Below are 25,682 nucleotides of genomic sequence, written 5' to 3' on the forward strand. Positions count from 1 at the left end.
TACAGAAGAAGAAAGGGGGAATGGAGATGCATTTGTGGCTGTTGTCTTCCTCTTCCAAAATGAAAAGTGAATGTAGTATTACATTTACAGAGGAGATCGTTTGTCATTGAAATTCAACAGGTGTGATTCTATAAGTTTGATTCTGGTAGTGATCTAGCAGAAATGTGTTAATTTATTCCTTCTGGGAATGTTTCCCTTCTTACTCTGAGTCAGGAGCAGGCTTGTGACACCATTTTCTGGTGTCTCCTTTCATCCTGCTTTGGATCAGTGTGATTTCTTCCTAATTGCCAGATATTTCTATTCAGGGAAAGAAATTTCCATCATGGTTGGAAAAAGAAAAATAAGGAGAATAAAGACAAAATCAATAAACTTTAATCTTACTACTAACAATAACAGATGGTGAAACTTAGCCAAGAATATGGAGTTCATACACAAATTATATTCAAAATGTATTCCTAGTTTTTAGTCTTCTCTGTTCTATTCATTTGACTATAGCCTTTCCAGAAAAGTCTCAGATGAATGAAGTATCATAGGCACTACTGTACTCTTTACTAAAACTCTTAATTATTCCAAGAAAAATATTGCTATTACCACCAGCTAGAGCCATCCAGTTTTTCCCATTATGACTTCTTTCATACATTCACAAATATTTTTTAGGTTGTATTTTTTATTGTGTTTTTCTCTAATTAAGGAATACTTCTCATCAAGATCAATGAGCACTCTCAATCTCTTTAATGTTGCTTGAGCTATTTATTTTGCCATAAGGCCTAGCTAAAATTTCAAATTCAAGGGGTGTTTTGTTTTGTTTTTCCTCTGTACGTGTGTGAATTTTATCAGTAGAGTTTTGTGTTTTTTTTTTCCCTCAGTCAGAGCAAAACCTCAGGAAGCCACGTCCCCTAAAGCCTATGTGACCATGAATGACTCGGCCTTTGTTTGTCTGCCTTTTTTGATCTAGGTCTCCAGTCATGTCCCGTATCCTGTAGCGTTACATGTAAATATAGTCAATGTCCCTCAGCCAGCTGCTGCAGCCATTCAGGTAAGATCATTTGAAGACCATTTTGTAAAGAAATTCATTGACTGTTCAAAGCAAACTTTTTAAAGACATGCTTCATTTCTTTCACCAAAACAGTTATTTTCACTTGACCAACTGAAGTTAAAAAAAAAAAAAAAAGGAATAGTGGAGGGGTGGGTGAAGTTCTAGCCAGCAAGCTACCACTCTTCACTTCTAGAGTAAACTTGCTCAGGAGTTCTCTGATTCTCTCTGATTGATAAATTGAACCAGCACATCAGTCAGCAGCCACTCGAGCCTCGGATTTCATATCACTCCCTTAGGTCTGGACTAACACTCCCAAAGCGTTGTACGGGGGCCAGATTCAGTTGGCGTTGGTTTCACACTGAGGCTTATTGGTCTGAATGGTCCCTCAGGACTACGGGCCATGGCAGCTTCCATTCAAGCCCTTGTCTTTTTTTTTTCTCCCTGCATTTTTCATTTCAGAGACACTATAATGATGAAGATCCTGAGAAAGAAAAGCGAATAAAGGAATTAGAATTGCTCCTCATGTCAACTGAGAATGAGCTGAAAGGACAGCAGGCGTCACCGGTAAAAACAGACTGTGTGCTTGAATGGGGGGCCAGCAGCTTCACCCCAGGGCCCTCTGTCTATTTTACCTTCTCTTCTAACTATTACACTAATCAAAACTATAGATCCATTAACAGTGTTTGAACACAAGTTGCCTCTACTAAAATGGAGTCGGTATCACAGTGAATGCTGACCAATTGAAAGCAGCCCTTTTGTGCAGCAGCAGAAACTCAGAATCTGCTAGTGGCCACCATCAATTTTCTTGTTTTCTCGGGACTGTTATCAACTCAAAGACTAACTAACAGATATAAATGAAGGAAAAATCAGCATTTTTGACAAAGCTCTGTATCTGTATGGTACCTATCCATTTGATGCTTCTCTTTTTCTTTTTTTTCTTAACCTAGATTTTCATACTTCATAGTTTCACGTATGATTTGATGCATGTTCAACCTACACATGTGAATAAGATATATAAAAAAGTAAATAACATGGCCGCTCTCTTTTGTTTGCATTATGAAAGTTGTGCAGACCATTACTGAATTTTGACATCTTTTTTTGGTGGTTGGGCTGCAGACAGAGAAAATGGAATGTACTTTGTAACCTATGGAGTTAAGCAATAAAAAGGATAAAAGAGATGTGATACCCAGTAGGGATCCTTAGGAGTGAATTTCTTTGGGGTTAAATAATAAGATGATTAGGTGCTTATGTTTGCTCGACCACTTTTTAACTTTAGTTAATGTTTTGCAATTTCTCCTGTTGCGCGGTCATGCTGAAAGGAGACTTCTGTTAATGTGCTCTTCTGCTTTCCTAACCACGTTGATTTGGCAGCCCTTCAGTGCATCAGTGCAATCTGTAACATTAAGAAGGCTTAGAAGCAACAAGAATATATGCAGATTAAGCAACTCTGACTTGAGTCCTTTGGCCTTTTCACAGATTAGAAGAACAGGGTAATTCTTAGTCTGCAGCAACCACGTATGGCCTTTTTTGTAGTTACATGAAAGTAGATCTTTTGGATGGTCCATATGAGGCTTATACTTTGTGACATAGTCCCTCTGTTTGCAGTTTTAGCAAAATGATGACAGCGAGGGTATTCACATAGGCGACAGACAGTACCACTCTTAAAAAGGGTCTTGCATCGATAAAAGGAAACATCTTGACAACTGTTTCATGGGTGCAAGTTTTGGATGATGCAACTGCTTTTATCTTTCCTCCAACAGCATCTGATACCTTGTGCAACTTCATTGCTAAGTTCCTTCTCCCTTTCTTCTCCCTGCTCTTTCTTTATTCCCCCTGCCCCCGCCTCAGAGCCAGAACCACACGTGCAGCTATCCCGGGTGGCACAGCACCACCATCGCTGACCACACCAGACCTCATGGGGACAGTGCACCTGTTTCCTGTTTGGAAGAACACCACTCCACTCCATCTCTGCCTGTGGATCCTGGCTCCCTACCTGAAGAAAGTGCCTCGCCAGCGAGGTGCATGATCGTCCACCAAGGCACCATTCTGGATAATGTTAAGAACCTCTTAGAATTTGCAGAAACACTTCAATTTATAGATTCTGTAAGTAGAATTGTTAAGGCAAGTTAATGTTTTTGAAGGTGAATGAGGAAACCCATTTCTCAAATGATTGCCATTTTTCTATAGCAAATATCATTTTATTTGCATATATTACTATAAAAGTGTGATTTTAGCCTTTGCATATATATGTTTTGTCAAAGATCTGACTTTATAGGCTACTCAGATAAAAGATAGCCTTTCATGCATTTCCTTCAAAATGCATATTTTTTTAAAATAAAGTTAATGACCTACAAGTAGATCCTGGGTTGTGGAATGATGTTTGAGTTATTTTTTAACTTATTTTACTTTGTTACTTCTTTACATTTCTCTAGAATTGTGCTTTGCTTTTGGATAGCACATTAAGAATTGTATTTACTCATAATTTAACACAGTCTTTCAGTGTATTTGAAGCAGTCATGAGTTCATTGGTGGTACATGGCTCTTGCCAAAGAACATTGATTATGGATTGCCAGTCCCGATTGGTTCACTGAGATAAACCATCAGTGAAACAAACGTTGAGTTCAGCACCTAGGACATAGATACTCAGTTCATTTCCTTTGTTGCTAAAAAGTATTTATTGTATATCCATCTAGTGGGAAGAACCTTGCCAAAATGTGCCATCTCAAAAAGCTTTTCTTTTGGCTTTGGATTGCTTGCAAAGGAGAGAGTACCAGGATGTCCCTGTGGCACATATGTAGGGCCAATCTGGAGGCGGCATGATAGAGCTGCCAGGCAGCGTAGCAGAACAGTTGTTAATCCTGAAGCTATTTCTCAAGAGGGCCAGGTGTTTTCTCTGCCTTTCTCAGTGCTGTGTTTCAGGTGATGGCACACATCATGCACACACTGTCTCAAAGTTCTGTGCCTCCCACATTGTTTCAGGATTCTTCATCATGGTGTGATCTCAGCAGTTTTGAATTCTGTGAAGAAGCAGATTTTTCACCTAGCCAACATCACGCAGGCAAAGCCCTTCAGCTTCTGCAAAGAGAGGGCAGTGTGAATAGAGCTGCGGGAGAGCCTAGCACAAGGGTGAACAAACTCAAGTTGAGGGAGGGTTCGCTTGACCTGCTCAAGCCCTTACCTCCTTCGAGGCACAGCACATTTCCACTGGTCATCCTACGAAAAAAGCGGGGCCAGGCAAGCCCCTTGGCCACTGGAGACTCTAGCTCCTTCGTATTTGCTGACGTCAGCAGCTCAACTCCCAAGCGCTCCCCTGTCAAAAGCCTACCTTTCTCCCCTTCGCAGGTAGAGCATGATTTCTGCACAGCTATTACTAATTTTCAACAGACACTAAAGCCTTAATAATCTAGAAACTAATCCTTTGGAACAAATGACTAATTAGTGCTGCCCTCGCTGATTTCATTCCGTCGTTGAATCTAGCTGTTGCTAAGTCATACTGCCTCCCCAAGTTTGAGCTGTCTGTAGGCTGACTGATGATTTTGTCATAATTCTCTTTTTTTCTTTTTGGTGATTTGAAATGCTGTTAGTTGCATGGGATGTGCTTTTATTTCCTCCAATGCTGGAGTTTAACATTTCTCTCCCTTCCTTTTCTCCCATTCTTTCCTGATCCTTAAAAACTTTAGCAAACTTTTTGCCTATTTGTTCACTTATTATTATTATTTTGTGATTCACTGACCCAGGGAAGGAGGGGACCAAACTATGTTTGGAGAGCATTTGGGTTGCAACCAGAAACTTTAGAGGGTCCAATCCATCCTTAAGTGGAAAAGTTTTGGAAAAGCATAAGGAACAGATGCTTAAGAAAAACCACTTATTTTTACATTTTAATTTCTTAACATTGGCTTTTTTGAGTTGTGCCATACTATTTTATCAACACGGTCTTTGCCATGAATATTCTCATCTCATGAATTTTTTTAAGGCATGGAAATTATAATTTTTATCAGAGATTCATATTCCTTAATTATTAAACTAATGGAAGTTAGTAGGTAACTTGACACTTTAAAACATTCTCCAGTTATGTCTGTTGAGTTTAAGAACAGCTTTAAGTATGAATGAATGAAGCACCCACCCAAAAAAGTTATCTTGTTTTTTTATTTGTATCTTCCAAATTGTGTTCTGGAGAATATTAGGTCTACAAGACCTTAGTAGATGTTCAAAAAAAAAAAATCTAAATATATAAAAATATAAGTTTGGGAAACACTAAGTCAGAGTTAAAATTGGTTTCTTTACTGCAGGACCTCTCAGAGTTTTTAATACACTTATACACATTATGAATTTCCAGGAGGAGATTATGATATGTATGTTTCCCAAACTTATTTGACCTTGGAACTTTTTAAGGAACACCTGTTATTTCCCCAGAACAATGACATTCTGAGAAACACAGTTTATTATTCAAGAATGTTCTAATAATACAAACCTTCTATCACAATCATTCATAGATCATTAGAGAAAAAATTTCATAAAAATACAATAATTACTTTCCCAAAAATATCACTTTGATGCTTATAATCTTAATAAAGATTACATCCCGTTCTCTTTAATGGCATTTATTGAGAATATTTTCGTAGGATTTTGTGAGTTTTTCAGCAGTGACCCTGGATTTTATTTCTTGGAAATTACACTCCAAATTGCACTCCAACCGAAATAAGATAATACCCTGTCCAATACTATGTGCTTGTTAGCATCTTTATTATTTTACAAGAAGGGTCAGTAAAACATACTTACTTGTATGTATCATGGTGTGATTTTTAAGTTGGGCTGAATAACGAATCACTGTTTAAGTATTTTTTTTCTTTCTTCCCGTATTTAGTTCTTAAACACTTCTGGTAACCATGAAAACTTAGACTTGGAAATGGCTTCTTTGACTTCTACTCCTCTCAATGGTCACAAATTGACTGTTACAACACCATTTCATAGAGACCAGACTGTGAAAACTCAAAAGGAAAATACTATGTAAGTCCTTACTTCAAGAATAAAATTATTTATCCTTATTTACTGATATTTAATTAATGGAATATAGCCTCCAAATGTCTGACCCATTGGTATATAATCATGTATAGTCTCACATTGCCTGTACCTGTCCTGAGCATGTCACAACTACCTAGATGTGGCAAGTCAGTAGATATACTAAATAACTTTTTGTAAAATCTCCTATTTTGAAGGACTATGTAGGACTACAGGCGGAGATAGTCCTCACATAACTTTTCTAGTCAGTTTTTCCATTTGCTTGATAAGGCCTTTTCTTCACTGAAGACAAGATTTTCAACCCCCTCTCCTCTCTGATAATAAAATTTAGAGTAACAATGGTATGGCTCTTTACTTAGTTCATATTTTTTAATCTTGTTTCTTTTATGAAATTTATGTATAAATTTATGAAATTTATATATTTATGACTTATTTTAAAATCCCAAAGAATATTATAGGATCAGAAGCCAAGGAGTGATTAAACAATGTTTATATTCAAAAAAGTCTTACCCAATTCAAAGAAATGGCAGAAAACATCAATATGAATTAGAGAAAACCTTTTAAAAATTATATCTTACTATTTCCAGTTACAATAAGTCCATTTCAAAAGGTTAACATGTGTTTTCTATTGTGGGCTTGTTTTAATGAATAGATCAAATTGATTTATAAATGACAACAGATCTTTACAGTGTTTATGATTATTATAAAGACCTACAAGTACTATATGTGTCTTCAGAATGATCAAAGAACGATGAAAAAATATTTTAATGCTCTTAGGAGTATAATATTTTGAAGTACTTGGGAATATGAAATGTGTATATTATCTTTTTCTTAATAACACATATAGGATTAATTCACATATCAATAACAGAGCTTATTCACTAAAAAAATATTACATACTGAATATTTCAGTACTTTTTTCTTTTTAAAGTTTTAGAACTCCAGCTATCAAAAGGTCAATCCTAGAAAGCTCTCCAAGAACTCCTACACCCTTCAAACATGCCCTTGCAGCTCAAGAAATTAAATATGGTCCTCTGAAGATGCTAGTAAGTTTGGGCTAAGTTCTTGAGGTTAGCTGGTTTATTAGCACAGAAAGAAATTGTTCTCTGATGTGAACATACCCACTCTTCCTTTCAGCCTCAGACACCATCTCATCTAGTAGAAGATCTACAGGATGTGATCAAGCAGGAATCAGATGAACCAGGAATTGTTGCTGAGTTTCAAGAAAATGGACCACCTTTACTGAAAAAGATCAAACAAGAGGTAAACACATGAGGTCCTTTGGAAGGAGTAAGATGCGAATTGTGCTGCCTCTGTTCCTTGTGGGCAGCTTTATATGTCTGGCATCAGTACTATGTAACAACACCACTTTTTATACAAGATTTCCCTACAAGATGCAGCTAAGAGGTACTGCCAAACTGTATAGGAGGCATGTGACCTTACATTTGGGAAGCCAGGCCACTTCTACCTACTTCATGTTTGAACAGAAAATATATTAGAAAGGATAAAGGAAAAAGAGCATGGCTGTTTACTGTACTTTTTGTTTTTGTTTGTTTTTAAGTAGGCTCCACGCCCACCGTGGAGTCCAATACAAGGCTTGAACTCACAACCCTGAGATCAAGACATCAGATGAGATGATCAAAAGACAGATGCTCAACCATTTGAGCCATGCAGGCGCCCCTTTACTGTACTTTTTTTATCACTAATACACAAATGGATAGATTTTTAATTTTCAGATTTCATGGAGAATTAAAATTTAAATTAAAATAATAGTATCTAACTTATAAAAGAAAAAGACTGACTTGCAAGGATCAAAATTCTAGCTTGAGTGGCAAGAAGCATTTCCAAAAAGTAGATAGAGGGATCCCTGGGTGGCGCAGCGGTTTAGCGCCTGCATTTGGCCCAGGGCGCGATCCTGGAGATCCGGGATCGAATCCCACGTCGGGCTCCTAGTGCATGGAGCCTGCTTCTCCCTCTGCCTGTGTCTCTGCCTCTCTCTCTGTGTGACTATCATAAATAAATAAAAATTTAAGAAAAAAAAAAAAAGTAGATAGAGTGCCTCTGGAATTTTTTTTCATATAAGGATAAATGTTTAACAGACCAGAAATTTACTCATTTTCTCCAGCTTTATTGAGATATTATTGACAAAATTGTAAGGTATTTGAAGTGTACAGCATGATGATTTGATATACATATATATTGTGGAGGGATTCTCCCTAAGTTTAATGGACGCATCCAATACTTCATATGTTGGCCTTTTTAAAATTTTTTGTGAAAACATTTAAGTTCTGCTCTCTTAGCAAATTTCTTTTTTTTTTTTTTTTTTTTCTCTTAGCAAATTTCAATTATACAATACAGTGTTACCAACTATAGTTACCATGTTATACATTAAATCCTTAGATATTACTCATAGAAATTTACTCTCGAGTGTTGGTGTTCCATGGGAAGTTCTAATTCTAGAAACAACAAAACACTTCCTGTTTGCTTTTAGGTGGAATCTCCAACGGATAAAGCAGGAAACTTCTTCTGCTCCAACCACTGGGAAGGGGAGAGTCTGAACACTCAGCTGTTCACACAGGCATCACCTGTGGCAGATGTGCCAGTAAGTACACGCCCATGTTATGAGGTCTTAGTGCCTCACAGAATTTTCTGCATGGTATGTGAGGCTAAAGGGGTTTTAGCACTATTTAATGCATCGTATTTCTAAATATTCTCTGTTACATGACTATTTCCTTATGATTATTAATGTTGAATATAGAAATTTTATGTATTAGAAATAGATTATTTTCCATGCAGATTTTTTTTGTTATTTATTTTCTTATGATTTGAGAGTCCTTACCACTTAAAAAATCTGCTGCATGAAAATATGTACTTCCATGAAAGGAGAATGTTAATTTTACATTTTCTTTTAATTTTCCTGTCTTCCAAAAGTAGTTATTTCTTCCTTGCTATATTGTCTCCTGTTTGGTTTTATGCAGCATCTAGCATAATGCCAGTCCCTGTCTATGGTAGATGCCCTTTATCATTCCTGTTACGCATTACTTTGGTTGCCACCATTTTTTAAAATAAACCTTATTTTTTAGAGCAGTTTTGGGTTCACAGAAAAGTTAAGCAGAAGATACAGAGATTTTCCACATACTCCTGCCCCCACATATGTGTAGCCCTCCCATTGTCCACATTCCTCACTCGAGTGGGACATTTGTTAAAATGGATGAGCTAACAGTGCTGACACTTCATCACCCAAAGTCCATAGTTTATATTAGGGTATGCTGTTGAGGCTGTACATTTTATGGGCTTGGACAAATTTATGACATAAGTCCACCATTGTAGTATCACACAGAGTAGTTTCACTGTCCTAAAAATTCTCTGTGGTCCACCTTGTCATCCCTCCACCGCCATCTCTACCCCTGCCAACCCCTGGCAGCCATTGATCTTTTTACTCTCTCTATAGTTTTGCTTTTTCCCAGATTTCATATAATTAAAATCATACAGTGTGTAGCGTTTTCAGACTGGCTTCTTTCACTTAGTAATATGTACTTATGTTTCTGTGATGTCTTGTCATGGCTTGATAGCTCCTTTCTCTTTAGCACTTAGTGACCACCGTTTTTTAAAGTTTGCAATTGGTGAATGGTTGTCCTTTATGGAGAATCAGAGCTAATAACAATTGTTAATTTTTATTCAATATGTACTAAGTGGTAAGTACTATTTTAAGAGCTTTAGATGCATTACCTCATTGAATCCTCACAACAGCTGTGCAAGGTTGGTAACATTATCATTGCCATTATACCAACTGGGAAACAGGCATAGTGAGGCATACTCAGTTAATATTATATATATATAATAAGTAGTGACTCTGGGTTAGAACTCAGAAAGTCTAGTTCTAAATTCCATGCTTTTAACCATTATACTATGCTCCCATGGATTTGTAGCTCTAGAATATTTTGATACCAATATACAAAATAAATAGTTCTCCAACTAGAGTTAAGTAAGTCTTTTATTTTCATTTTTTTTAAAGATTTATTTATCTACTTTAGAGAGAGCATGAATGGAGAGAGGGGTAGAGGGAAAGGGAGAGAGAGAATCCCAAGCAGACTCCCCACTGAGCTTCAGAGCCCAAATCAGGGCTTGATCTCATGACCTGAGCTGAAATCAAGAGTAAGATGCTTAACTGACTGAGCCACCCAGGCACCCAATCTCTTGTTCTTAAAAGCATGGATTTATTAATCCCTTTAACAGATGTTTTTTTGAGTGCCCATCTCCTACCTAGAACTGTGTCAGACCCCAAAGCTTTTTGTTTTAGTGATGTTTGCCACAATGGGACTAGGGTTGGTGCATAGGTAAGGTCTTTCGTAAGCTCAGCAAGAAGAGTTTCTGGCAGATCCCTGCGTTGTTCCTGCTCATGTGTATCACTTCATAATAATCTCCTGTCTATGGTATCAAAATTGTGTCAGCTCTCATATTCTCCAGGCTCATTTAAATTTCAAATTGTTCTTACCCTTTAGAATATTCTTACAAGTTCCGTTTTAATGACGCCAGTATCAGAAGATGAAGACAATGTTCTCAAAGCATTTACGGTACCTAAAAACAGGTCCCTGGCGAGTCCCTTACAGGTAATTACTATTCCAACATTGGTGTCTTAAAAGCCATTTGCAAAACACTGTCATCTGGAGGGTTTTTTTTTTTTTTTTAAGACTTGAGTTATAGAGGAGTTATAGAGGAGTTTAGCAACTCTTGATGTCTGAAAATCTGCTAACTTTCCTTATTGCTGCTCACATGAGACGCACCAGAAGTTTTCATTAGAGCAGGTTTTCAAAGCATGATGAAGTGAAACATTTCCTGCTGTGACTGGGGGCAAGATCATGGATTACACATGGCAGTATCTCCCTCTTTTGCTCTTAAATATTTTATAAAAAGTTTATTGGTATAGTTCTTTTTTTGTTTTAAAATTTTTGTTTTTTACACTTAATTAGTAAGCCATCAAAACTGAGGTGCTCTTTGGATTTTAGATGATGTTTCAAATGAGCTAGTTGGAAAATGATTACAATATATTTAACTATCAGAATAAGAAATTCAGCTGCCAGTGCGGTGTGGCTAAGCCATAGTTGACCATCTGCAACTGGGTTTTATATCAAGAGAAATTTCCCTTATAACTCTGAGTAGGTGTATGTTGATGAAATACAGCAAATTTCAGATTAATCCTGAGCCAAATGTAAGTAAGAATGCAAATTTACTCCCCTAAATTATTTAAAGCAGTTCCCTATGTTAAATAGCCCAATATCCAGCCATCTGTAGAGCCCTCCCCTCCATCCCTCTGAGGCACACTGAGGGAGACTTCATAAACTCCAGATCATATAGAGAAACTGGACTCAGAACAGCAAGTTGCTATTTGTACTGAGAGTTAAAGGCCCTGTGACAGGATGGCGTGCTTTGAGAACTTGTCTTTTTTCTTTCTCTCTCTCTCTTAAGGGCTTCCCCATCATTATGGTAGGCTTTCTCCCCCCAAATTGTGAGAATCTTAAAACTTCCCTTTTTTAAGTATTTGTGATACCTAGTATTATTTTTTAGATAATACAAATACAGCTAGAAGGGCTGTAGGCACATATTGTTTTGCTTTGTTTTGTTTTAATTTTATTTATTTATTCATGAGAGACACAGAGAGAGAGAGGCAGAGACACAGCCAAAGGGAGAAGCAGGCTCCATGCAGGGAGCTCGATGTGGGACTTGATCCTGGGTCTCCAGGATCACGCCCTAGGTCAAAAGCAGCGCTAAACCACTGAGCCACCCAGGCTGCCCTGTAGGCACATTTTGTTTCTTGATCCAATTCCTTTCCTGTGGCCTCTATCGGATCCAACTGCTTTGGTGTGAGATTGACGGTTGCCTGGAGTGTAGAACATGGAAGAGGAAAAAGCTAGTGTTTGGGGGGTATTTTGGAGTGTTCTTGAGTCCGTCAGGCCTGGGTAGGTGGCCTGTGCATCACCAAGAATTGGGACAGGAGAATAAACTCCCATCGAGGCAGAAGGGGGACACAGGATGCAGGTTAGACAGATGTCAAGGCAAAGATCAGCCTTTTCAAAGTTTTATCTAGCTCTGATCTTGGGTCCAGAAGGGCAATGCTTTCTTTGTTTTTCTTTCCCTCTTCCTTCCTAAATACTTGGCCCCGGGTTTCTAGAGCATAGAACTTGACTATCGCTGATAGTACAGTAAACTAGAGTAGACCTGACATATATTTTATAACCTAGTCTGGAATTCAACCTATATTTACAGTAGTATAGAAAAAAGGCATTCTGAATTTCAAAGAGCAAACATATAAAAGTATATTTGAGGACAGTTTTCATGGTGTAAGTAGTTGTCATCACATAAGTTGAAAACCCCTAATTACTTTGCTAAAATTGAATCCTAAAAGCTTTTGGCATAACCAAATAGTGTTTGGCCAAAACCATTAGAGCTGAACATGGTACTGATATAAAATGTACGTTACATGAAATTGGCAAGTTGTCAGTGCATTTTTTAAAAAATGATGGAACTTTATTGTCAACATACTTAAACATTATTTAATGGAAATATTAGTTATCTTTGAAACTCAGAATTAAGTAGTAGCCCTCTTTTTTATTAATCTATATTTTCTACTATATAAAGGAGTCATATATGGCACTCTACAGATTCTACTGTCTGCATATTGGGATTAAAGCCATAACATCATGTGGTGAAGGCAGGATTTGTCAATTCCACTAAATGAAATAACTAAGATCCAAAAATTTATTTTAGAGTCAGTGTTTCTATCTGCACTAAGTGGTTAACTGACTTATACTGCTTAAATATGTCTTAATAACCTTCTATAATAGGTAACTAATTCATTTTAAGAAATACTCATTAAATTAATTAAAAGTACACACCAAGTATTTCCACTGTTTCATGTCATGGAACTCTGATACTTCTGATACTGTAGACATATGTGATTTCTAAAATCTTTTAAACTTCTGTGGTAAATACTGGAAAATGCATCAAATTAATCTAAATATTTTTAATCTAAGTATTTAAACATTCTGTTTATATTTCATATAATCCTGATTCAACAATATTTACACAGGTTTTTATGCAGTTTGGTAATTTTGTTTAGAACATAATACTTTATCGTGTATTTCCACTGATAATTCAATTTCACTGACTTAGGCAGATCGTTCATGAATAGTATTACTGAATAAATGCATTTCTTACATAATCCGGCTTTTCAATTTAAGAGTATTTTATATAACCTCTAACTTTTATACTTTGTACTTATATGAAATCAAATATTGAATGGGATTTTAGCCAAACAATCTAGATATTTTTATCATGGTGCTTTTAATTAAAACAACTAAATATGGTTCCTAAAATATTTCAAAATTTTGACACTTTTTTAAGATTTTATTTATTCATGAGAGACACAGAGAGAGAGAGAGAGAGAGGCACAGACACAGGCAGAGGGAGAAAGCAGGCTCCATGCAGGGAGCGCGCCATGGGACTCGATCCCGGGTCTCCAGGATCACACCCTAGGCCAAAGGCGGTGCTAAACCGCCGAGCCACCTGGGCTGCCCACAAGAACAGTTTATTGAAGACTATGGTAATTCTGTGTTCTCTCGTTTCAATTTTAATCAACCTGACTTAATTATGGCAATGACACTTCAGACAGAGCCCCAATTACTATTTTTGAGGACCTTTATGGTTCTAGCTTCTGATGTACATAGAAAAGCACATGCATATATGTAAATATGTGTAAATTACATTTGATATTCTAAAACTAGAAATGCAAGAAGCTATGAGTTTAAGATTTTATTATGACAAGTTTGAAACAGACATAGAAGTATAGAAAATATTCCATGATTTAGATTTAACAGTTATTAACATTTTGCCATATATACTTCATCTGTTTTTTATGAAGTGTGTTAAAATTCCAGACACAATTATATTTATTCATCTATGTACTTTCAGATGTATCTCTAAAAATAAAGGTGCTTTTATATATGACCTAATACTGTCATGACACATTGTTATTTACAATAATTCCTTAATATTCTAATTCTCAGGCTGCATTTAAGTTTCCGCATCAATCCTAAAAAGAATCTTTTTATTTGTTTTGATCAGAAATGAAACACAATACATTTTGTTGTTAAGTCTCTTAAATCTCTAATGCATGTTGCACACAATGCATTTTGTTGTTCAGTCTCTTAAATCTCTTTGAACCGTAGACCAGTGTTGTCCAATAGAACTACAGTTATGGAAAAGCCCAGTATGCTGCTGTCTAATGTGATGACCACTGGTCATATGTGGCTAGAGCACTTGAAATGTGGCTGTGCCACTGAGGAACAAAATTTTCAAATTCATTTGAATTTGCATTGCTTTAACTTAATGTCACATTTCCCTCCTCTCATCCTGGAATTAACCACTTCCCCAAAGATCTCTGACCCTTTCAGTGGGAAACAGTATGTAGAGACCAAAACCAGGGTGCTAAGTATGTCCATGTGTTATGTGGGGTGTCATTGAGAAGCAGTGAGTTTTAACAACTCAGAACTCTGAATTACAGTCCGTAAACTATAACACTTACATAGAGGCCATATGAGCCATTATGCATAAATAATGCTCTATTTGTTTTTAAAATTATTTATGCTCAGTCTTCTTCCAAAAGGAATTTGTGACAGCTGCACAATCTTAAAATTGTTGGATTTCTTTTTTCTTTTTAAAGGTGCCCTAATTATAAGTTGTAACATTAAACAGAGACTCCTATAATAAAAATGTTCTGAGACATTTTTGATATTTGTGTCTTTCATGTAGCTCAGAATATGTGTCTTTCATGTAGCTCAGATTTTCACTTTGGACAATTTTGTACCATTTTGTCCCATGTTGTGTGGGGGTAGTGGATGGAGTCTAGAAAAATATAAAATTATCAAATTTAGGGAAATAAAATTTAGCTTAGAAAGCTTGCAGTTTGGGACAGGAAAGAGATTCATGGTGGAACACTATTCAAAAATTACCCTAATAGAGGCTGAGGCAGACACACACACACCCATATAGACGCAAAGCTCCCTCCTCAGCAAGGAGGAAAGAGCTGCCTGTTTCCCTCAATGTGTATTCCACTTTGAAATAAACATATTATGCTAATACACATTTCTGGAGGTAGACATTTTCATTGGCAGATCCGAAACTGTCCATAAGCTATAAGCCTTCTGAACTTCTGTATTTTTCTCTTAAATTATAATTTCCTTTTATTCCTATTTAAAACCCAAATGTAAAAGATGTGTTCATATGCTTTTTTACTCACTCACTTTCCTCTTTTTTTTCTAACCACAGAATGACAGCCTTAAATTTTAATTTCCTGACTTGGCTTGTCATGGCCTTACTTTTGTAAAACAGTGAATTTAATTTAAGTGAATTTCCCGGGCCCTTTTGAAACATATTTGCACAAGATTGGAGAATCTTAAAATATTATTGCAAGCAGATGAGACTCACTTTTTCAGTTCTATGTGTTTTTGATTGCTTCTATCTTTCTATAAATTGTTAATGAATTTAAAAAAAAAATAGGATAAACGCTTTTTGTATGATCGGCATCTGAAAAGCACAATAAACCAGCATGCAGACAATAGGAACCTGGGTTCTAGTCTAGACTCCACCATTTTCTGATTGTGTGATCTCAATCCATTAACCTCTTCAGACCAAACTGCTCTCATCCATGAATTGAGGAGTATAATATGTCTTCCCCTCATCATACAGGTTTGATAGGAAGATGAAACAGACATAATATTGCTCTCAAAATGGCAGCACAGGTGCCCATGTCCATTGGTGGTATCTAGTATGAGGCAAAGGCTGTGCATAGTCTCTGTCAGAAAGACAGGCAAGGAGGCCTCACCTACAGCCAGGGCATTTTGCCCTGTGGTGTACTATTTCCTCTAGCACGCTCTCATTCCCTGTTCCACTCTTGCAGAACTGTGTCAGTGGGTCACCCAAAGAGATAGCTGACTCAACTGATTCCTGAAATAAAGGTAGTCAGATCTACCTTTGGCGTGATGGAGATGAAACAACTGATTGACTAGTTTTCTCTATTTTTCTACTGCTTGTGTTGGCATGTCAACAGACCTGGAAAACAATCTGTCTACATGTGCCTTAGGTCTTTCGGGGCATTTCCTAATGTCATGTGCTGTTTTTGACATGCTCCCTGGGATACCTCTGTACTCATTTGCTTCTCCCTTGGGTCACTTTTTTCCACTTGCCCCAGCAAGAATTCACATGGCCGTTGGTCATATTTCAGCGACCTGCTTTTATATATATGTTCTAAATTAAGCAAGTTTGCTGTGCACAGCTTTTGGGTTGACACAGGAAAAGACCAAATGGGAATGAAGAAAGGATATCAAGCTCAAATTTAGAGGGCTCTGCCCCAGACATTACATGATGTGGATTTTTTGTTTGGTTTGCCTTGACAAACACTAAGAGACTGACTCTTCCTTGTGTCAGCAAAGATAGAATTGCTTGAGAGCAGTTTGGCACTTGTCTTAATCTTAATAGTCTGAAATAATACGTGACTAAGAAAAGAACTATTCTTCCAAAAATTGTGACACCCTAGGTTACAGAATATCAACTCTTTGTAAAATCTATAAACATGTAAGGTGGAGAGTGACTTCTGGAAACATCTAGGACAAACTCCAAGCTGAGGAGAAGTCTATCCACATAATCAATAGTTAACTTAAGCTTGGGTGCGCAGTGGAGGCCCTGGTGGGTGAGGCAACTTCCAACCACTGTCCAGACCTATAATTCCCTAACTTTGAAGGCTCTTTCTATGTGAACTTAAAAACTCTGAAGTTGGGGTCACTTCACTGTTTTGTGCAGACAGAAAGAGACATTCATGAGTGAGAGAAGTTGGCTATTGACCTTAAACTAAGTGACATTTTATCTCAGGTCTATCCCTGACTTTCAAGATTTAACAGTTTTCAAGATTTTTACTTTCTCTCTTGTAAAATTGATACATCTTTAAAAGAGATGGCCTTTTGGGAAGGAATTCTGACTTTTAGAATTTTAGTCCAGAGCAAGTATTTTCTTCACATGGGTTAAATAGAAAAATCATTCTTACTCGTTAGGACACCATTCATTTATATTTATTATTTAAAAACAGAACAAAAGAAAAATACAGTACTATCTCATGAGCTGTTTTGGTTTTACAAAATCATTCTTTTTGTGACTGATACAAATTTTTTATTAGGTCTACAACTTGGGAAGCACATACTTTGCCACGGTTTTTGACATCAGCTATTGTGTGAAGTTGCAGTATGATAATAGTGATAATAGCAGTTGTTCAGCGTGATGAAAAAACGATATTCTAAACGAAAATGTGAAAATAATCTAATTCTGACAGAAAACCACCTGTGGACATGGTCTTGTCTCATTTTAGTTCTTCTGTTTTCCACAAAGGATCCAAGTATTTATTTAAAATGCCTTAGCAGGATATCCCAGTTAAAGCTTTGACAGTCTGTTTACAGTTCACTTCTGCCTGGGGGCAGTTACAGGCATATTACAGGATAAACAAGGTGACTCTCAGGCAAGAGAAGGAGGATGTGCAGTAGGATTATTAATGTTGAAATGAATTAGGGTCAAGTGACAGGTCTGCATTAGCACAAGAATTCTTGTGCAGAAATACATAATTCTTATCAGTTCTTGAGTGTAAATGAAACTAAAATTTAAGAAGGAATAAGAAGGCACAAAGATCCATATGACAGTATTGAAAAATATTTGCCTAGCACAGGGACATTTAATCCCCCTTTGTCAAAACTATTCTGTCTGCTTGAAAAGTTGCCCAAAGGCTCCAGGGCTTCAAGGTAAAGAGAGAGAAGGAACTAGCAAAAAAGGAGGCCGCTGTCATTTCAGCTGTTGGACCTGAGCACCTCTTCTCTTATCTGAGTACTTGACCTTCTGCTCTTCCCTAACTAACCCTGTAGGTCTGTGTCTGCTCTGATTAGGTTTTTCATTTATTGTTGCAAGAAGTACTCACACCGTGCACCGTGCACCATTCATGCTCACCTGCTGCCCTTTTTGTTCTATACACAGTGGTTTTTACTGGCATTTGTCTGCACTTGGGGGATTCAGGTATTCCAAATGTCTTGCCCTTCCTAGGCTCTGAGCTTCGGGGCTTATAGGCCTTTGAGATGCTCTGTTTCCTAGAAAATTGAGATGCATCTGTTTCCTAGATGTTTCAATCTGTTTCCTAGAGAATTCTGTTTTGACTTAGGAAAAGCTGATTGTTTGAAGAGTTTACTAAAAATACTAATTAAAAATATATGGTACCTTTTTTATATTGATCTTGTTTTCAATATCTGCCCTGGAGAAAAAGCCAGGCATGAATCTAGTAGTGAGCCATGTGGGAGATCCAGTGAGAACACAGCCAAATTTCAAATTAAGAATATGTGAAACTGGGATCCCTGGGTGGCACAGCGGTTTGGCGCCTGCCTTTGGCCCAGGGTGCGATCCTGGAGACCCAAGGATCGAGTCCCACGTCGGGCTCCCGGTGCATGGAGCCTGCTTCTCCCTCTGCCTGTGTCTCTGCCTCTCTCTCTCTCTTTCTCTCTCTGTGTGACCATCATAAATAGATAAAAATTAAAAAAAAAATATGTGAAACTGATAATACTCAGTATTCTCTCCTGAACAGACTTTGGGAATCCTGAATTAACTTAAGTACTGTATGGCCAAAGGGGCAGAATTTGACATTTACCAAGAGATGTGGTAAAAGCAGGCAGGAGATTGTTTCTACATAGTATTTTAAGCAATTTGCACTTTTAGAAAATTAAGTCAATATTAATTGAAGTACAGCTAAGTAGGGAAGGTCTTAACCAGAGAAGAATAGAAACATTTGTCCCTGCTTCACGCTTTTATCTCCAGCCTCGCTCCCTCATTCCCCTTTCCCCTACGTTTGTATGGATTTTCTCAAAATAGGTAACTTTGGGTTTTCTATGTATCTTTTATGTGATTTGGGATTTACCTAGAAGATATTAGTGTATGAAGGGACTTCCTTCTGCTACCTCTTAAGTCACTTGTTTTTAAGATCTGTGCACTTTGACCCGCGTGCACCGTGGGTTCTGAGCCCTGGCACGGTACTTTGTAGGCGGGTGCGGCACAGATATCCCGCAGCTGCCTCTTCACTCTCGAGTAGTTATAGGTCGCACTGCTACAGTGACAACAGGTGCCAGCTCCGTAATTGAAATGGCAACATCAACTTTTATTTTTTTAATTGGGTTTCACGCATCAATTTGGTGTTTCGGTGCCGCACTGAAAACTTCAGCCACAACATGCAAGCAACCAACCTAACTGAGACACAGGATCTGTATGGACAGATACACCAGAGAGTCTGCTTGCTGCAACCCGGAGAAACATCGTTTATTCAGAATGATTTCCAAGAATACTGTAGCTACCCTGGTGATTTTGTTTAGGAAATGATTCAGTGTGGCCCGGTGCCAGAAGTCGGCCCCAAACAAGTGCCTGTCATCTTTGTGATAGGCGGCTCCAGGAAAGTATGGTGACAGTGCATCTTGCTGTGTAGTATTTCGTGTCCCGTGTTGGGCCTCTGAGCCTTCAGAGCAAACGTGCGCACTTGGACAGAGGCCTCTGCGTTAGCGGCGGCACCGGCGCCCGGCGGAGACCGCCCTGTGTCCTGGGAGAGCGCCCAGTTGGGAGCCGGAGCCGCCCGGCCAGCAGGCGGGGGCCCCATCACCATGCGGCCGCCACGTTCATTCAGAACGTTCCTCTCTGCTAACAGCCTGATGACTTTGGCTTCTCCCTGCATCCGGCCCCTGGCCCCTCGGTGGGGAGCCACCGAGCTCGCTGGGAAGGACACCAAGGAAGGTAGCGTCCTGCACTCCCCAGGGCCTGCGCGCGGCCCGGCCCCTCACTCCTCAGCTGGTGCCCCGGGGCGTTGCCGCACCCCCCTCGGGCCACAGCTGGCCGGCCCGGGAAGCGGGGCCCCTGACGCGGGGCCTCAGGCATGCTGAGGGAGAATTCGGGGACACCGGAGACGGGCAGCGCTGAGAGCATGGCTGGCGCAGGCTGCCCGCGAGCGTCCCCCCAGCTCTCTTCTGTCCCGCGGTCCCTCCTGCACGCGGTGTGCACATTGCGGCCTGCGTTCTCTTGTGCTCTTTCTCCACCCCGGGTACACTGCCCCCTTCTCGCCTGCCCACTTAAATCCACCTTTCCTTCCCTCTCCCTGGCAATGCCTCGGTGTGCCGGTGTGCCACCCCCCCACTCCACGCCCTGCACCTGGGTAGGCCCCACTCACCTCCCACACTGTCTGTTGTCACCCCACCTGCTTCATGTGTCTTCACTTTGTCCCCTACAGGACATTGGAGGCTCTAGAAAGCAGAGGCCCTTCCTGGCTTCTTTTGTCCCATGGAAAAATCTCTCTTGGGTTTACCCAACTATTACAAGGAATAGTTGTGGTTTTACTAAACCGCTGGTTTGGTTTTGAGCTTACAGACACCAAATCTTCCATCTGTTTGTGTTTCTGTGTCCCCCTTTATACCCGTTGCTAGAGAGTTCCTGGATAGGCTTGTGGCTTACACTTAGCTGGCACGCTGTACTTCGTGACAGACTTTTTACATACAAATATCACCCCTTGAGCATGTTATTTATTTTTTCCATATTTGCCATGACCCTGACTCGTCCACTGTTTCATCCCTGTTACCTCATGTTTATTTTGTGAGCATCATAAATCCTTTGCAAATGAAGTAGAGCAAAACAGTACATATTTCCGCTGGAAGCAAGGCAGGGCCTCGGATGGTGCAGAAGACAGACGTGGGTTGAAAGCCACTCCACTCCTCACCCTCAGAGTGGCTGTGAGCAGCTTATGGCCACTCTCCAAACGTCCCCCTCAGGGTGTGCTGTGTCGGTGAGGTGGTGACTGTGATGTGTCAAACACCGGGCCCAGACAGCAATGCCACCTGGTAGGTATTAGCTCATCCATATCTTCCAGCATGGCGATCCCAGTCAACAGGATTTCTACATTAATCGATGCTTCATTGAGAATACAAAATATGTACCATACCATGTTTGGTAGGTGTGAGTCAATTCCAGCACCCGTGAGAGCTTCTCCCCTCAGAGGACCAAAGCGCTCACCAGTTTGCAGAGTGAATAAATGGCCTGGGACACCTTAGGTATTGGCAGGATCGTGCCCATTCCTGTCTCCAATTTTGTAAAAATCACCCTAATGTGCAAAAGGTACTCAAGGGTGAAGATGCAGCTGTAGCTTGTGATCTTATTTGAAGTGGGTTTTCCTCTCTCGGCAATAGATGATTTCTGGTTGTTGATATGACTTCAGAACGCTGGAGTCCGGGGTGTCAGAGAATTCAGACGTCATCTGACACAAGCTCCCTGGCATCTACCCCCGCCATCCGAACATCCGAATTCCCTCTGCTGGCTTTGCTGGGATTGGGAATCCTTTGGGGGCTGAAGTAGGGGTCTCCTGTTCTAACCTCAGTGTTGGCCTCTTGTTCCCATTAGCCTTGTGGGGGTGCCTGGGAAGCTGCATCCTGTGGAAAGATGGAAGATCAGATGACGGCCTCTGGTCAGGCTCGGAAATATGTGAATGCCTTCTCAACCCGGACTCTGGTCATGTGAGACGTTTCTCAACAAGCATTATGGTTTTCAGAACACTTCAGATTGACTTGGGATATATCATTCCTCTACATGAAACTTTTCATGAATGGGAGAAGAGCCTATTTTTGTTGTGGTACAACAGTTGAGAGCAGCACCAAGTGCATTTAGGTGGATGAAATCTCGGATTTCACCCAACTAAAAGGATTTTTTTAAAAATAAATAAATAAAAACAGTCTTACCTAAATTATTAGGTAATGAATTGTAGTCAGTTGTTAATATCCTAATGCAGATTTTTTTAAACATAAAATGAATTATCTGTATTTTAGAGGATCCAACGGACCAGTATTTTTTTCCTGTGATGAGGTTTTTGAAATTTTACACACAAAAAGGTACTCCAATATTTCACTTTTCTCAACCACTAAACACAATGCATTACTGTAAATGTTGGCTTAATACCTTGGGATCATTAATCAAGATTGTAAATGCTCATTTATGGTTAATAACATTGGAGGTACATTTATTGTACTAAGCCATTTTATGAGTTTTTTTGTTAGCTTGCTTTAAAAATTATTACTGTATGAAATAGTTTTATAAAAATTATATTTTTATTCAGTAATTTAATTTTGTAAATGCCAAATGAAAAATGTGTTTTGCTGCTATGGTTTTAGCCTGTAGACATGCTGCTAGTATCAGAGGGGCAGTAGAGCTTTGGATGGAAAGAAAAGAAACTTGGTGTTAGGTAATTGACTATGCACTAGTATTTCAAACTTTTTTATTTTTTATATATATATATGTACTTTTTTTCCCCTTTTGTAATACATTGGAAAAGTTGTTTGGGAGATTTTGCATTTGTTGTTGTTACTGGTTTTTTGTTGTTGTTATTGTTGGTTTATAAGAGCATGCATTGCACTTCTTTTTTGGGAGATCTGTGTTGTTGATGTCCTTTGTTTTGTTTTGAGTTCACTCTCACTGTTCTTTAATTCAGAGGTTAGGTGTTTGATCAGCGTCCCCCGGTTTCTGGGTGTATGGTCTTAGAACTGCCATACAGCCTGTGTTTGCAGCTGGAGTCAAGAGACTAGGGTCGATAGCCAGTGGCTGCCTTACGAACATTTGGTGCAAGATGGTCGGCACTGAACTTTGATATGACAGTGTACTTACTGCCTTGTAGAGAAATAAAGCTGTGTCCTTATTTTACTTACTTTCGGCTTCTCTCTTGTGATTGTGGATGATAGTTATACTTCTAAGAAAATGGAGTGAATTCAGAACCCTTTTCTTGTGATAGTAATTTGTGCCCCACTTGAGTTTCATGTGAAGGAGCCAAGGATCCTTACTTTAGAGAAAGAAGAACCAGCAAACCAGGGTCAATAATTTACGAGGTAACCACGAGCAGAGTGACAACTGGGAGGAATCCTGCAAACGTATTAGGGTTCCAGCAGCACTGGAACTGGGATAATGTGTACTGCTACTACAGGTGTGGGGCGGAGTAGGAGGACCACAGGGCTAGTGCACACACATGGGTACAGGCCTGAGGTACACGGTCATATGGAGATGGAGAGCCGTGGGTAGGAGGGGCCTTGACCTTTGGGGACCCCACAGGGAGACAGCCAAGGGTAATGCCTGACTTGACTTCTATCCCTCCCATCTCTGGCAAGGGTCCTCATTCGCAGAACCAACCAGAAGCTAGAGGGCAAAGGAACACCCAGATGTAAGGCCAGTCAGCCTGTGAGGGCAGAGCCAGAGGACATTTATCTGTTGAGGCAAGAGTAGGGCATCCCAGTAGAGTCACCCATGAGGTTTACCTTCCTGTTTTACAGATGGCCTCCACTGCTCTGCCATCTCTCTGCTCACCGATCTTTGCCCTGGGTTACAATCGCCCTTTCACGTAGATTCCTTACAATTTTCTCTAGTCACTGGGGTCCACTCAGCCTTTGTATTCTCACATGCATGATGCACCCGGTGGTTCTAGAGCCAAGGATTTTTTACCCCAACTCTAGGCTCTAAGACTGTCTAGGAAAAAAAGAATGAATTAAAAAACTGTTTAATATTCTTTGATTATCTTTTTGAGAGGTAGTAATACATCATCCCTAAGACAGTTTTTATTTTTTTTAAAGATTTTATTTATTTATTCATGAGAGACACACAGAGAGAGGCAGAGACACAGGCAGAGGGAGAAGCAGGCTCCCTGCAGGGAGCCTGTTGTGAGACTTGATCGCGGACCCCAGGATCACTCCCTGAGCCAAAGGCAGACGCTCAACCACTAAGCCATCCAGGTGACCCAAGACAGTGTTTTTGTATTCATGAACTCTCCAATGTACGTGCTAGGTGCTGACTCTGCCCCTTACCAGCAGTTTGAATTCTGACAGGTCACTGACCTTTCTGAGACCTTTTTTCCATCTGTGCAATGAGTTCATTCCTATAATGAAATCTTGTGAAGTAACACACTATCCCAGTGTTTGCTATTACATATGCTTTCCATAATTAAGTAATGCATGCCATGTCGTGTGCCAGATGTTCAACTAATGATGTGCATTGCTGATTACAGAGTTAAACGTAGAGGTCAGATTATAGCTCATAAAATAAATTAATGGCAAGAGTGAATCCAGCATTATACAGAACTGAAATAAATATTTACTTCTCCAACAAGCATGCGACCTAATAACTGGAAGCTAAATGAAAAATAGTGCAGATTTAGGTTATATGTACAAATACACTCATTTGACACCCATTTCCTAAGCATCTCTAAGACATTTATTTGTCCTGGTCTTTTGTTTTTAGGCATTCTCCTCTCCATAGCAGAGATTAAGGTAGTAAAATGAATGGAAAGAGCATTTCTTACTACTCAAAGGAAAGGTTGTCCTTTTGCATTCCTCTTTGTAAGGCTTTTGTCCACATGTGCACATCTGGAGAATAGAAGAGATACCAAGATGACTCTGATTTGTCTCCCAGTTGATAATGGGATTAAAAATTCAAGAGGAGAAAGAAGTGCAGGGAGAAATTTCTTGGTTTCTTTTGAAATTATAAAATGTTATAACTGGAAGGGACTGCAGAGATCACAAGGGGCTTCTCCTGTTTAGTCACTCCTAGAGCCCAACCAACTGGTCTGAATTGAATTCAGACTCTGCCCTTTCCCAGCTCTATGACTTAATGTAAGTTGTACTGAATCTCTCCAAGCTTCATATTACTTATAGTATGTTTTCACCTATATTGGACGTAAAGGTACATCTCAAGGTTGTAGGATATTTTGAAGATTACGTGACAGAGTAAACGCATTCTGGCATCTTTGTAAAATGTTGCAGTGCCTACTGATTAGCACTGACTTATGATCAGTCAGAGAAAAAAATCATGTCTATTACCTAGCAATGGAGACGTGAATACCACTGAAACCCATGTCCCTGGTTGTGTTGAATCTTTTCCTTGTATTCAAACTAACTTTAAATCTAAATTATGTCTTCTCAAAATATTTCTAATCACTCAGATGTCATTATTTCATGGGTTTTCCCTTTTCATACAAATGTTTGTGGGAAATACAGGGCATATTTTCCCTCAAGCTCGTTAGTTTCTAATCTGAAAAATAAAAACAGTAGATAAAATAAGATATGCAGGCCTCTTATACCACACTTAAAATATTTTCAAGCTTATTACTTGTTTTTCTTCTCTAACTCCACTATTATAATTTTTCCCCCTTATTTGCTGTTTTTAGAGAGCAGAGTGGAAAGGAAGTCAGCTAAAATGCAAACCTCTTTTTAGGGGCCCCTGGCAGGCTCAGTCAGTAGAGCATGAGATTCTTTATCTCAGGGCTGAGTTCAAGCTTTATGTTGGGTGTAAGGATTACTTAAAAATAAAATCTTTAAAAAAAAATAAAAGATAAAATGCAAACCTCTTTTTAAAAACAAAATTGCCCTTGGGGTGCCTGGGTGGCTCAGTCGGTTAAGCATCTGCTTTCAGCTCAGGCCATGATCCTGGAGTCCCAGGATCGAGCCCTACATCAGGCTCCCTGTTCAATGGGGAGTCAGCTTCTCCCTTTCCC

The 25,682-nt window shown here is 39.2% G+C and overlaps 1 protein-coding gene across 2 annotated transcripts in view; it reads left to right on the top strand.

Annotated features, from left to right (window-relative positions):
* The window catches only part of MYB (MYB proto-oncogene, transcription factor), a 33,997-nt gene extending 11,144 nt beyond the window's left edge, over window positions 1–22,853 (top strand). Inside the window, exons 7-16 of one of the 2 annotated variants that reach the window (XM_041746161.1) lie at window positions 956–1,036; window positions 1,496–1,600; window positions 2,885–3,139; window positions 4,016–4,378; window positions 5,901–6,043; window positions 6,987–7,101; window positions 7,193–7,318; window positions 8,547–8,657; window positions 10,558–10,665; window positions 21,560–22,853. In XM_041746161.1, the coding sequence (XP_041602095.1) occupies window positions 956–1,036; window positions 1,496–1,600; window positions 2,885–3,139; window positions 4,016–4,378; window positions 5,901–6,043; window positions 6,987–7,101; window positions 7,193–7,318; window positions 8,547–8,657; window positions 10,558–10,665; window positions 21,560–21,676 (1,524 nt within the window). In that variant the 3' untranslated portion in view covers window positions 21,677–22,853. The remainder of the gene's footprint in view (window positions 1–955; window positions 1,037–1,495; window positions 1,601–2,884; window positions 3,140–4,015; window positions 4,379–5,900; window positions 6,044–6,986; window positions 7,102–7,192; window positions 7,319–8,546; window positions 8,658–10,557; window positions 10,666–21,559) is intronic. The other variant, XM_041746162.1, reaches the window with a different exon arrangement.
* The last annotated feature ends 2,829 nt before the right edge of the window (window positions 22,854–25,682 follow it).

Source organism: Vulpes lagopus, chromosome 2, assembly GCF_018345385.1.
Source record: "Vulpes lagopus strain Blue_001 chromosome 2, ASM1834538v1, whole genome shotgun sequence".
Taxonomy (NCBI): Eukaryota; Metazoa; Chordata; class Mammalia; order Carnivora; family Canidae; genus Vulpes; species Vulpes lagopus.